At 39.6% G+C, this 15,211-nt stretch overlaps 1 protein-coding gene across 3 annotated transcripts in view; it reads left to right on the top strand.

The window, feature by feature from the left end:
• The window catches only part of LOC115150642 (ephrin type-A receptor 8-like), a 180,111-nt gene that overhangs the window by 71,251 nt on the left and 93,649 nt on the right, over positions 1-15,211 (top strand). For all 3 annotated transcript variants that reach the window (XM_029694133.1, XM_029694132.1, XM_029694134.1), the window contains exon 2: positions 580-644. In XM_029694133.1, coding sequence (XP_029549993.1) covers positions 580-644 — 65 coding nt within the window. The remainder of the gene's footprint in view (positions 1-579; positions 645-15,211) is intronic.

Genomic DNA, 15,211 nt, shown 5'->3' with positions numbered 1-15,211 from the left:
TCTTAGTAAAGTCTACACCTGTTGTATTCGACGCATGTGTCAAATAACATTTGATTTGATTTGGTGTCACAGCCCAGTACAGTTTGAGCTGCGCAACATGAAGCAGTGTGACACAGAAATAGAAAACCTTCCCAAACAAACTCACATACACCACCACATTTCTCAGGGTCACCTTGGAGCCTCCTTTAACAACCCTTAGCATTATGTGGCTGTCAATAAACGTGGGTAGAGCCCAGGGGATGGCTGGCTGTCTGGGCCCGCATGTTGTCTCCATGCTGGATGGAGGGCTGAGGTTGGGGTTGGAGTGGAGAAGTGTGAGTTTTGGATGGGAGTGTTTGTGTGCTAATCAACTTTATTGATCACCCAGTGAGAAACTTCAGCACTAAGGTGATTAGCAAGCCTAATACAGTCAGACCCAGTAGCCACACAAATTCTAGCACAGACACACAGACTGTTGCCAATGTTCTGGTAATATTGTGCTGCTGTCCATGCACTCTGTTCATTATAGTGTGTGTGACTGTGAGTACTACACACATTTCATTGACGTTTATCCTCACAGATGTTCTTTCTGTTTCACAGTGAATCTACTAGACACCTCCTCGATATCAGGAGACTGGGGCTGGCTAACATACCCATCACATGGGGTAAGATTTATTTTGTGTGGGTGCGTGTGCACGTGTGTGTGTGTGTGCACGTGTGTGTGTGTGTGTGTGTGTGTGTGTGTGTGTGTGTGTGTGTGTGTGTGTGTGTGTGTGTGTGTGTGTGTGTGCATGTTTGCACTTATGTTTGTGTGTGTGTGTAATCCATCTGAAGACAGAGGCAGAGATACAGTGGAGTGGTAAAGTGCATTAACTAGAACTTGTTGAAAGTGCCAGTAAAGGCCCCGTTATTCTCCTATCAGCTTCCTTTCCCACTATCCCATGTCAGTCTGACACATTGTTTGATCTAGCAAAGCGGAGAGGGAAGATGTAGAGGGAGAGAGAAGGACGAGAACAAGGGGAAAAAAGGGGAGACAAGTGTAAAGCGTTTTAAGACGCAGTGAAAAGTGTGAAGAAATCCATTTATATTGTTATTGTTAAGAGCCAGAGGGGAGAGCGAGAGGAGAGAGGAAGGTAGAGGACGGGGACGAGGGGGGAATGGTGTGGAGGTAGAGGAAAGAAGAGACCAATAGAACTGGGGGAGGGAGGAAAAAGAGACTCTCGCAGTAGAGGGAGGAGAAGTGGAAGATGGAGGAGATGAAAGAGAGTAAGGGGATGACAGGGGAGGACAGAGCTACCCTCTGTTTCCTCCTCAGTAAATGTGCATATTGTAACAGCAGGGGATGATGCATGGGGTATTGAATTAGCCACTCTCAGAGTGATCAGAGCATAGAGCTGTCACTGTCCTGCCACACACACACATACACACACACACACACACACACACACACACACACACACACACACACATCCATGTGTGTTAGAACTGTCACTTTATTTTCCATGCTCCTGTCAGAGATGTCATCATGGTGATTTACCCAACATGCCTTCCTCCCCTGCTGGGACACAATTACCCAATCAACCAATCAGCTCATTGTCTGGTGATGTGATTGTTAAGACACAGACATGAATGAATAGACTCCTCCGGGTGCAGAGTTTGGCAAACACTTTGAGATGTCAGTTTGAAGTTGGCATAAAAGTTTGAAGACGACTACCTGACATATAGGGAGTTCTAATCCGCATCACATATGTTATAGAATTCTCATACGTTCTTGTAGGTAAAAATGCCCTTCATCTAAAGTCTAAGCCTTTAGTGGGAGGTATACCTGGAGGTATACAGTTTATTGGGAAAGTTTTCAGACCCCTTGACTTTGTTCACATTACAGGCTTATTTTTAAATAGATTAAATTGTTTTTTTCACCCCCTCAATCAATCTATACACAATACCCCATAATGACAAAGCAAAAAATGTTTTTATTTTTATTTTGCAAAAAAAATGAAATATGACATTTACATAAGTATTCAGTACTCAGAACTTTGTTGAAGCACCTTTGGCAGCGATTACAGCCTCGAGGCTTCTTGGCTATGACACTAGAAGATCGGAATGCCTGTATTTGGGGAGTTTCTCCCATTCTTCTCTGCAGATCCTCTCAAACTCTGTCAGGTTGGATGGGGAGAGTCGCTGCACAGCTATTTTCAGTTCTCTCCAGAGATGTTCAATTAGGTTCAAGTCCAAGCTCTGGATGGGCAACTCAAGGACATTAATAGACTTGTCCCAAAGTCACTCCTGCATGTCTTGGCAGTGTGCTTAAGGTCGTTGTCATGTCGGAAGGTGAAGCTTCACCCCAGTCTGAGGTCCTGAGCACTCTGGAGCAGGTTTTTTAATCAAGGATCCATTTGCTATAAGACTCAAAATTGAGCTCAGGGGCATCCTGTTAACATTTATCACCCTTGAGATGTTTCTAAAAATGTATTGGAGTCAATTGATTTGACAAGATTTGGAAAGGCACACACCTGTATATAAGGTCCCACAGTTAACAGTGCATGTCAGAGCAAAACCCAAGCCATGAAGTCGAAGGAATTGTCCGTAGAGCCCCGAGACAGGATTGTGTCAAGCCATTGAAGGTCCCAAAGAACACAGTGGCCTCCATCAAGAAGTTTGGATTCACCAAGACTCTCCCTAGAGCTGGCCAAACTGAGCAATTGGGGGAGAAAGGCCTTGGTCAAGGAGGTGTCCAAAAACCTGATGGTCACTCTAACAGAGCTCCAGAGTTACTCTGTGGAGATGGGGGAACTTTCCAGAAAGACAACCATCTTTACAGCACTCCATCAAGCAGGCCTTTATGGTAGAGTGGCCAGACGGAAGCCACTTCTCAGTAAAAGGCACATGACAGCCCCTTGGAGTTTGCCAAAAGGTACTTAAAGGACTCTCAGACCATGAAAACAAGATTTACATCTGGAGGAAACCTGGCACCATCCCTACGGTGGAGCATGATGGTGGCAGCATCATGCTGTGTGGATGTTTTTCAGTGGCAGGAACTGGGAGACTAGTCAGGGCCGAGGGAAAGATGAACAGAGCAATGTACAGAGAGATCCTTGATGAAAACCTGCTCCAGAGCGCTCAGGACCTCAGACAAGGGGGCGAAGGTTCACCTTCCAACAGGACAACGACCCTGCCAAGTCAACGCAGGAGTGGCTTCGGGATTGAATGTCCTTAAGTCTCTGAATGTCCTTGAGTGGCCCAGCCAGAGCCCGGTCAAGAAACCGATCGAACACCTCTGGAAAGACATGAAAATAGCTGTGCAGCGACGATCCCCATCCAACCTGACAGAGCTTGAGAGGACCTGCAGAGAACAATGGGAGAATCTCCCCAAATACAAGTACCAAGCTTGTAGCGTCATACCCAAGAAGACTTGAGGCTGTAATCGCTGCCAAAGGTGCTTCAACAAAGTACTGAGTAAAGGGTCTGAATACTTACAGTGGCAAGAAATATATGTGAACCCTTTTGGAATTACCTGGATTACTGCATAAATTAGTCATCAAATTTGATCTGATCTTCATCTAAGTCACAACAATTGACAAACATAGTGTGCTTAAATTAATAACACACAAATTATTTTCTTTTTCTTTTCTATATTTAATACATCATTTAAACATTCACAGTGTAGGTTGGAAAAATTATTTGAACCCCTAGGCTAATGACTTCTCCAAAAGCTAATTGGAGTCAGGAGTCAGCTAACCTGGAGTCCAATCAATGAGATGAGATTGGAGATGTTGGTTAGAGCTGCCTTGAGGACTACATGCAATATGTCTTGCATGTAATGGACATAAAAAAGGGACTGGTCTTGCGATTATATTTAGGTTGTTTTCTCTTTTTTTCCAACAATGTAATCCAGTGAAGTGAGCAGGCTGGGCTGACATGCTTATAGCCTTGATAGGACTTTGAAATACGAGTCTGCATGTATAAGATTTGCTGTTATTATTTCTATTAACCTCTTACATCTAGGGGGCAGTAATTTCACGGCTGGATAAAAAACGTACCCGATTTAATCTGATTATTAGTCCTGCCCAGAAACTGGAATATGCATATAATTATTAGCTTTGGAGAGAAAACACTCCAAAGTTTCTGAAACTGTTTGAATGGTGTCTGTGAGTATAACAGAACTCCTATGGCAGGCAAAAACCTGAGATGCTTCTGTTCAGGAAGTACCCTGTCTGAACATTTCTTGCCCTTCTTGATTATCTCTATCGTTTACAAAGGATCTCTGCTCTTACGTGACACTTCTCACGTCAACAATGGAGTCTCACAGCCCGGGAAAAACAGGAATGATGTAATTCAAAGCCCTGGCTGAAGCACACGAGAGCAAAAGCTGAGTGGTCAGTCAATGGACTAAGCCTTAGGCGCGTGACACGCCCCGCCCCCGGCTTTCGGTTTTTTCCTCAGTTTACAGACAGGCAGATTCCCGGTCGGAATATTATCGCTTCTCTACGAGATAAATTGCATAAATATTGGTTTTAAACAGCGGTTGACATGCTTCGAAGTACGGTAATGGAATATTTAGAAATTTTTTGTCATATTTTGCGTCATGCTCGTGGCCGAGATTTAGCGTTGGGATAGTGTCTAGAACGCACGAACAAAACGTCGCTGTTTGGATATAACGATGGATTATTTGGGACCAAACCTACATTTGTTATTGAAGTAGAAGTCCTGGCAGTGTATTCTGATGAAGAACAAGCAAGGTAAGAACATTTTTCTTATAGGAAATGTGATTTTGGTGAAGGCTAAACTTGCAGGGTGTCTAAATAGCTAGCCCTGTAACGCCGGGCTATGTACTTACATTATTGCAAAATGTGCTTCATCCGAAAAGCTATTTTAAAATCGGACATATCGAGTGCATAGAGGAGTTCTGTATCTATAATTCTTAAAATAATTGTTATGCTTTTTGTGAACGTTTATCGTGAGTAATTTAGTAAAATCACCGGAAGTGTTCGGTGGGAATGCTAGTTCTGAACGTCACATGCTAATGTAAAAAGCTGGTTTTTGATATAAATATGAACTTGATTGAACAGACATGCATGTATTGTATAACACAATGTCCTAGGTGTGTCATCTGATGAAGATCATCAAAGGTTAGTGCTGCATTTAGATATGGTTTGGGTTTATGTGACATGATATGCTAGCTTGAAAAATGGCTGTGTGATTATTCCTGGCTGGGTACTCTGCTGACATAATCGAATGTTTTGCTTTCGCTGTAAAGCCTTTTTGAAATCGGACAGTTTGGTTAGATAAAGGAGAGTCTTGTCTTTAAATAGCTGTAAAATAGTCATATGTTTGAAAAGTGTAAGTTTTCGGATTTAGAGGAGTTTGAATTTCGCGCCCCGCCCATCATTGGATATTGGAGCAGACGTTCCGCTAGCGGAACGTGTAGATGTAAGAGGTTTAATATGATCTATTGTTACTATTCATATTCTTTCTGACTGTTTTCCATGTTATTTGGTTAGTTCTCTTGGGCATCCTCATAGATAATTATGTTATCATGGGACTGCCCATATTTCCCTCTGGCCAATGCCAATTGGCGGCCAAGTGTTTGCCTTAGGACGCAAAGGTGCGTCATGAGTCAGGGAGATGGTCTGATGGTCTTAGTGACAACAGACCTAGATATAGAGGGAGGTTTTAGTGGGTGGGATATTAGGACAATTGGAGGATTACAAAGTTGCAGCTACAGTATGCTTAACAGTGCAAATTATTTTGGTACAGCTATACGGACACTTAATCATCATGGTGCTTTTTAATGATAAGTTTACAAACATTGGTTGTGGTAAGTATAATTGAAACTTGGGTATCATTATGGTAAGTGGGGAAATAAGTATAGCAAGTTATAATTGTAATGGCTTAGCAGATCATCAAAAAAGAAGATCAATTTTTACATGGCTAAAAGAGAAAGAATATAATATCTATTGTTTACAGGAAACTCATTCTACAAATATAGGTAAGTTTGGGTGGAAAAAGGACTGGGAGGGAGAAATATATTTTTGTCATGGTCAAAGAAACTCAAAAGGGGTGATTATACTAATTAATACAAATTTTGATCCGATTGTGCAATCTGTGCAAAACAGATCCGCAAGGAAGATGGATTATTTTAAATATGCTATTGGACCAAAAACAGATCTGGCTAATTCATCTATATGGGCCAAATAATGATGACCTACACTTTTTTGAGAATATATATATATATATTGAGCTCACAAGCAACAAAATAATCTATTATGGTGAGAGATTATAGTACGGTTTTGAGTACCTCAATGGATCGTAAAGGAAATCTTTCTACAAACTATCACCCTCAAACACTTAAGGAGATTACAAAGATCATGGATACATTAGAACTAGTGGATATATGGAGGTTGAAAAACCCTGACCTAGTGAGATATACATGGAGGAGGCTTAATCAAGCTAGTCGTCTTGATTACTTCCTAGTCTTGTTCTTGCTGGCATCAAAAGTAAAAAAAAGTATTAATAGGAGACAGAATGCAATCGGTCCACCATCTAATTGGCCTCCATATAACTCTTACAGATTTCCATGTGGACGGGGATATTGGAAATTTGATCAAAGCCTATTGGATGACAATTTGTTCTTAACTAGACAAAATAATTCATAACTGACTTTTTTTGTTCAACATAGGTACAGCAGATCCCATTATTGTATGGGACACTTTCAAATTTACTTTTAGAGTCCATTCAATACAATACTCATCATTAAAACAAAATCAGTTTAGGTCACAAGAGATTAGACTAATAAAGGAAATAGAGGAAGTAACAGCGCAGGTAGATGGTAATGGAAACTGTACTATAGAGGCACAAAATAGGTTAGAGGAAAAACAAAAAGAAATGGAGGTACTTATTCAAGAACGATTAAGTGTATTGTATTACAAAAATGAAGCAAATTGGATGGAAAATGGGGAAAAATGCACAAAATGTTTCTTGAATTTTCAACACAGAAATTCTACCAAAAATAATTTACAGAAACTTGTTACAAATGATGGAGTCATCCATAATTCACCAAATTATATTTTGAAAGAGGAAGCAAAATATTTTAAGCATATGTTTTCTTTTCAGTCTCCTCCATTTCCACTGAATGATGTTAACTGTAAGGATTTATTTCCTAATAATCAAAATAATAGTGTAGAATTAACAAATTTACCAACTTACAGAAGAGGAACATTTTGAGGCAATACCATATTTTTAGTCTGGAAAAACACCAGGGCTTGACAGTATACCAATAGAGTGATATCAGACCTTTTTTGATGTACTCAAAGATCCATTACTAGCATGTTTTAATTACTCTTACACAAATGGTAGACTTTCAGGTACCCAACACGAAGGTCTGATTTCATTACTACTAAAACAGGACCCAGGTGGTAAGTATAAAGATCCAGTCCATTTAAAAAACTGGAGGCCTCTAACACTTAAGTGTTGTGATGCAGAAATCCTGGCAAAATGCATAGCATATGGAATAAAAAAGGTTACAACAGATATTGTTCATCCTGATCAGACAGGTTATTTACTTGGACGATATATTGGAGATAATATACGACAATTACTTGAAACAATTGAACATTATAAAACATTGAAGATACCAGGTCTGGTATCGTCAATTGTTTCATAATGTTCAATTGCTTCAAAAAATTGTCATATGTTATCTCCAATATATTGTCCATGTAAAAAACCTTCATAGCAGATTTTGAAAAGGCGTTTGATAATGTACGATTAAAATTTATATATAAATGCCTGGAATACTTTAATTTTGGTGAATCTCTTATATGTACAGCAACCCAAGATGTAAAATAGTAAACGATTGTTACTTCTCAGAAAGTATTGAGCTTTTAAGAGGAGTAAAACAAGGCTGTCCATTGTTTCCATATCCATTTATTATGGCCATTGAAATGCTAACTATTAAAATTAGATCCAACAAGAACATCAAATGGTTAGAAATCCAGGGGATAAAAACAAAAGTGTCAATGTATGCTGATGACTTTAGTTTTTTCTTAAGTCTGCAATCTGGATCCCTGCACAGTCTCATTGAAGATCTTGATCACTTTCCAGCCTCTCTGGATTAAAACCTAATTATGATAAGTGTACCATATTACATATTGGATCATTAAAAAATACAGTGTTTACACTACCTTGTAGTTTACCAATAAAATGGGCGGATGTTGAAGTAGACATACTTGGTATTCACATCTCAAAAAATAGAAATGAACTTACCTCAATTAATTTCACTAGAAAGTTAGCAAAAATAGATAAGATTTTGCAACCATGGAGAGGTAAATACTTGTCTATTTATGGACAAAATTACATTGATTAACTCTTTGGTCCTATCACAGTTTACTTACTTACTAATGACATTGCCTACTCCAGATGATTTGTTTTTAAAATCTTACGAGCAAAAAATATTTCATTTTATTTGGAATGCTAAGCCAGACAAAATTAAACATGCCTATTTATATAATGAATATGAGTTTGGGGGGCTAAAATGATTAAATATTAAAGCTTTTAACCTCTCACTAAAAGCTTCACTCATACATAAGTTATACTTAAACCCAAAATGGTTCTCCAGTAGATTATTAAGAAAAGCTTTTGTTCAAAAATTGCTTTTTTGCCTTCATACAGATTACAACTTCTCATTTACGACTAAATTACATTTTGTTTAAAGTATTGCCCTTTCTTAAACAAGCCATACAAGTTGGTTAATTTCAGTTTTATCCTCCAGAAAAGATAGAACAAATGTTATAGTTAAACTCAAATATATTGATTAATATAAAACATTATTTGTGGAATTGAAAAAAACAACATGTTTTATGTTTATTAATGATATTATGAATAGAAGTGGAGGAGTTATGTCACATATGCAGTTATCATTGAGCATGTTGCTCTACCAAGGAGAGGAGGTAACATTGAGATCCTACTACTACAAAGAGAGGCTTACTGGATATCCTCTCTAAAAACATTGACCACTAGTGGTCTGAATATTGACTTTGATCTCAGGCCCTTCTTATGAACACATTTTGTAAATGTAAAAAATATTCTTACAGCTTATTAGCGTACACCCAATATGTTCCCCCTGTTGATGATGTTCATTATATACTAAGGTTGAACCAATATTACATGTAACAAAAATGAAATACGAAATTATGTGAAATTGAATGAAACAATAATGTATGTTGACGCTAATATGATGTACAATATTCCATTATGTTTCTATATGATAACAATAGCTTAATATATTTAACATGCCATATACTATTTTTGAACAGTTTCACAAATTAATTTTAATTAACTGAATCATTATGACACACCCCTCACTACTATCATTGGTTACACTAATTGCACTGTGTGCCTATATAACCTGCTTCAAGTTTTCATGACATTACCCTGAGGAAGGCACAGTGATGCTGAAACGTTTGTAAATACCCATTAAATTGCTGGGAGATTGTACATGGAGTGTGCAACTTTCTTTATTTTGATAGTTTATAGTTTATTCGCCGTTAGTCAGCACCTCCACACAAACTATTATTCTGGGTGTACGCCAGCTCATGTTTTTTTTTATCTTCATATGCAGTTATCGAAAATACATTGGAAAATCTGCTCAATCCAAACTTACAACCAACTGATTGCAGCACTACCACAAAAATGGAGGAGGCAAGTAGAAAAGGGAGAAGGTAGGGATCTTGTTTTCCTGACATATATTAAAGATACAAATTGTCTGAAAGAAACTGGCATAAATAGAAAAATATACCAGGTTCATCTAAGGACAAAAATGTCCACAGCTGCGCCATACAAGCTGCAAAATAAATGGGATGACATTTTCGATGTACCAGATCCATTGCACATGGTTTATGAACTGGTACAAAAACTACACTTGACTCAACACTTAGAGTTTTTCCATTTAAATTATTATATCACATTCTTGCCACCAACAGAATGCTATATACGGTTGAAGTCGGAAGTTTACATACACCTTAGCCAAATACATTTCATTCCTGACATTTAATCTTAGTAAAAATTCCCTTGATTAGGTCAGTTGGGATCACCACTTAATTTTAAGAATGTGAAATGTCAGACTAATAGTAGAGGGATTTATTTCTGCTTTTATTTCTTTCATCACATTCCCAGTTGGTCAGAAGTTGACATACACTCAATTAGTATTTGGTAGCATTGCCTTCAGGTTTGTAGGCCTCCTTGCTCGCACACGCTTTTTCAGTTCTGCCCAGCATCTTCACAAGGTCCTTTGCTGTTGTTCTGGGATTTATTTGCACTTTCTGCACCAAAGTACATTCATTTCTAGGAGACAGAACGCGTCTCCTTCCTGAGTGGTATGACGGCTGCGTGGTCCCATGGTGTTTATACTTGCGTACTATTGTTTGTACAGATGAACGTGGTACCTTCATGCGTTTGGACATTTCTCCCAAGGATGAACCAGACTTGTGGATGTTTACAATTGTTTTATGAGGTCTTGGCTGATTTATTTTTATTTTCACATGATGTCAAGCAAAGAAGCACTGAGTTTGAAGGTAGGCCTTGAAATACATCCACAGGTACACCTCCAATTGACTCAAATGATGTCAATTAGCCATTAGTCTTTAGCTTTTAAAGCATGACTTCATTTCTGGAATTTTCAAAGCTGTTTAAAGGCACAGTCAACTAAGTGGATGTAAACGTCTGACCCACTGGAATTGTGATACAGTGAAATAATCTGTCTTTAAACAATTGTTGGAAAAATTACTTGTGTCATGCACAAAGTAGACGTCCTAACCGACTTGCCAAAACTATAGTTTGTTAACAAGACATTTGTGGAGTGATTGAAAAATGAGTTTTAAGGACTCCAACCTAAGTGTATGTAAGCTTCCAACTTCAACTGTATATGGGGCATACAACAATCTCAGCTCTGTGGATTTTGCTGCGAAGAGACAGAATCAATAGATCGCTTATTCTGGTATTGCCCCTATGTAGCTTGTTTCTCATCACAGGTTCAGGAATGGTTAAAAATCACAACATGCACTTAAAATTAACCTTACAAATAGCAGTGTTTGGCGATCTGGAAAGCCATAGCCAATTAATAAATAATACAATAATACTCGTAGGAAAGGTTTTCATTTTTAGCTCACAATCTGTGGATACTATATGATTAGAAAGATTAGAAACTTTGTAAAACATCACAGCACAATTGAAAAATATATGGCACAACCAAACAAGGGTGGTCTATGGTGATAGGTGGGATGGGCTGAGAGTGACTGAGGGTTGGGCTTAAAGAGTTTGTTTGGTTATGTATTGTTATATTTAAAAGTACCATGTATATGTAAAATGTATAAGTAAAATGTATGTCTATGTAGCAAAAAAGCTGTGAAAAGATATTTGTCCTCCAAAGAGTGTTTACATTTTTTTTATACATTTTTTTTTTTAAATTATGACAGCAAGAGCACAGCGCAGAATGCTTAATGAGGTTAAGAAGAATCCTAGAGTGTCAGCTAAAGACTTGCAGAAATCTCTGGAACATGCTAACATCACTGTTGACGAGTCTACGATACGTAAAACACTAAACAAGAATGGTGTTCATGGGAGGACACCATGAAACATTGCTGCACGTCTGAAGTTTGCAAAAGTGCACCAGGATGTTCCACAGCGCCACTGGCAAAATATTCTATGGACAGATGAAACAACAATTGAGTTGTTTGGAAGGAACACACAGCACACCAACATCAAACCTTATCCCAGCTGTAAAGTATGGTGGAGGGAGCATCATGGTTTGGGGCTGCTTTGCTGCCTCAGGTCCTCAATATCCAGGCCCTATCATTGATGGAAAAATACATTCCCAATTCATCAAGACATTTTGCAGGAGAATGTTAGGCTATCTGTCCACCAATTGAAGCTCAACAGAAGTTGGGTGATGGAACAGGACAACGACCCATAACACAGAAGTAAATCAACAACAGAATGGCTTCAACAGAAGAAAATATGCCTTCTGGAGTGGCCCAGTCAGAGTCCTGACCTCAACCTGATTGAGATGCTGTGGCATGACCTCAAGCAAGCAGTTCACACCAGACATCCCAAGAATATTGCTGAACTGAAATAGTTCTGTAAAGAGGAATGGTCCAAAATTCCCCCTGACCGTTGTGCAGGTCTGATTCGCAACTACAGAAAACATTTGGTTGAGGTTATTGCTGCCAAAAGAGGGTCAACCAGTTATTAAATCCAGGGGTTCACATACTTTATCCACCCTGCACTGTGAATGTTTACACGGTGTGTTCAATAAAGACATGAAAACATATCATTTTGTGTGTTATTAGTTTAAGCACACTGTATTTGTCTGTTGTGACCTAGATGAAGATCAGATCAAATTTTATGACCAGTTTATGCAGAACTCCAGGTATTTCCAAAGGGTTCACATACTTTTTCTTGCCACTGTATGTAAATGTGATATTTCAGTTTGTTTGTTTTGATCAATTCCTCCATTCTTCCATTAATTAGTTTAAACTAGTATTGGGTTACCTTCATACAGGGCTCATACATCAAAATGAAAGAACACCATCATATTCGTGAGAGATTCATCTTGCCGTAGTGTGGTCATATTAGCCAAACCATTCTGACGTTACAGACAATTTTGTGAAAAGTCAGATTTTCAGGATGTCTCATGGTCTGACAAAGATCGCTGTAGCTCGGCCACCTTCCACCGCAGATGTGGAAGGCCGACATAGGCAGATGTGGTGGATATAGACGCAGCCCATGCAAAATTCATATCTCTAGCTTAAACTGAGGGATTTTTATGGGGACATTTAAATTACGTTACTTACTCTTTTGCCCTTAAAAGCTATTCAGTTTTAGAAGGCTCTCAGTCAGGACCATAGCAATGGTTAACAGAGGCCTCTCTACCACACTTATCTGCACTCAAGACTTTAGAAAAGGTCTGGGTAATACAAAAAGTGGAGGTATAATCAAAATGTACTGGATCATTTGCAGTGATAGATTTGACCGATGTGAGGATTTAGGTTGGCATTCCTCTCTTGGTATTCCTTGAATTTTCTGTGTATGTGTGACGGTGTGCACATCCCTGTAGTGACACGTTTATTGTGAGGCCTCTCACAGTGTGTGTATGTGGAAAAGAGTCATATAAATATTAGAGGCAAACTGCCAGGATGGAGGGACAGAAAGAGAAGACTAGGCAGAAAATGTATAGTATGGGAATGTATGTGTGTGCGCACGTGGTGTGTGTTGGCAGTAGTGGTTAGCAGCCAGGTCAGTCTAGATCCACTTCAAAATCCTGAATCTGTCCAGGTACACAGGACGTCGGGAGATGCCTTGAAAACTAGCCACTAGCGGCAACAGTGAGCGCCATTACCGTCAAGTAGGCTTGGGTTTTACTAGGGCATGTGTACGGGGGTGGCAGATGGGCTTAAGCCGCGAGGGCCTGCTCCGAGGGTCAAGTGTTCAATCCCAGTCTTTTATTTTTTACCCTATCCCAAACCTTAACCCTTAACCATTCTGAATTAATGCCTAAATGTCACTGTGGAGTTGTTTTTGTTTTAACCCTATCCCAAACCTTAAGTTAAGTAATAACTAATTAATGCCTAAATTTAACCAGCCTCGAGGTGCCGGCAACAGCAGCAGAGCAACCCAGGGTGTCCAAAACACCTAGAAATGTGATGTTTGGATGAACTTCGAAATTTGACATTTGGAGAAACATGGACAAAAGTCATAATCTAAAGTCAAATTGGTGAAACCGTGAGATCTTGTTGCGGTGAGTGGCTGAGCTCTGGTAGCAGTGCCCTTGTGGAGGAAAGGCGCTCCTCTATGGGGTCTGTGATAAACGGGTGTCATGACAGTTTCTGTCACGAGAAGCAGACTGATAGGCCCCTACACATACACTCACACTCACACACACACACACAGTCTCACATACAGACAACACTATGGTCATTTTGCCACTCTGACAGTTTGCAGTGTATGAAATGTGCCACCCCAGCAACACCAGTTTTATATAATGTCTTTACTTTGCTTCAGAAACCCTCTGATGAAGAGAGTGAAAGACATATAGACAGAGTGCCCAGCAAACCAAAATATTTTCTGCGAAGGTTCTCAGAACATTTGTTAGTTCGTGGCAAATATTCGCATAACACAAAAAAATTATTATAGAATGTTTGTATAAAATATTCATCTGATGTTACAAGAACATTCCTAGAACACATTTCATTTGTTAATTTCTTCCTGCTGCTCATCAAGTGTGAAATCCTGGACAGGCCTAGCGAGAGCGAGAATTCATTCCGATGTGTGTGTGGGCATCAGCTAGAGATGAAGGGAAGGAAAGGGGGAGTATGGAGAGAGAGAGGAAGAGGGGATGGAGAAGATAGTTAGGTTTCTTGTGAATGTTCCAAAGCTTATGGCTGACTGTGTCCAGGAAATAATATAGAATATGTATAGAACAGGCAAAGTGTGAACACTGTCTTACACTTCTGCAGAGAGAGGAAGGGATTGGTTGATGTTCAGTATAGGCTACATACCTGTGGAAAGAGGATAGCCATAGATATTCTCAGAATGGAGATATCAAGAAAATTGCAAAGACTGGGCATAATATCTATTGACAAGAGAGAGGTGTTGAAATAGATTTTATCTGGACTGACCGATGAGACATGAAATAGACTGCTAATTAGCCCTGTGTGTGGTGTGTGTGTGTGTATAACAGATTAAGAGGTCTTTATTAGCACCCCTAGCTCTTCCCACTGTCTGCGGCTCGTTTATATGACATGACGGATCACGTCTCCCCATCAGGGGGCCTCCTTCCTTCCAATTTAGTCAGGCAGCACTGAGGACGCCCGTGGGCAGCTCTTTGAGCCCCATAGAGCTGCAAAACTCTCTCTCTCACACACACACACACACACACACACACACACACACACACACACACACACACACACACACATACAGATGTCAGGAGCCATCAGACAGAGTAGAAAGACTTTCATTATCCTGCAGTCCGCCCCTTGTTGGCCATGACAGGTTCATCCACCAGTAGCCCCGAGATGTGATCGATACTGCTGACAGGAACGTGCGTGTGTGTGTGTTTGTTTTTGTGTGTGAAGGGAGGGGGGGGGGGTCGGGGTGATAAAGCAGACAGTAGAAACCATGATTTGGATGAGATAATGATGAAACCAAGTGTCAAAAACCCACCCACAACCCCTGTCAT

This window comes from Salmo trutta, chromosome 16, assembly GCF_901001165.1.
Source record: "Salmo trutta chromosome 16, fSalTru1.1, whole genome shotgun sequence".
NCBI lineage: Eukaryota > Metazoa > Chordata > Actinopteri > Salmoniformes > Salmonidae > Salmo > Salmo trutta.
The sequence above is the reverse complement of the archived record's forward strand: the minus strand, read 5'-3'. Positions and strand labels throughout refer to the sequence as shown.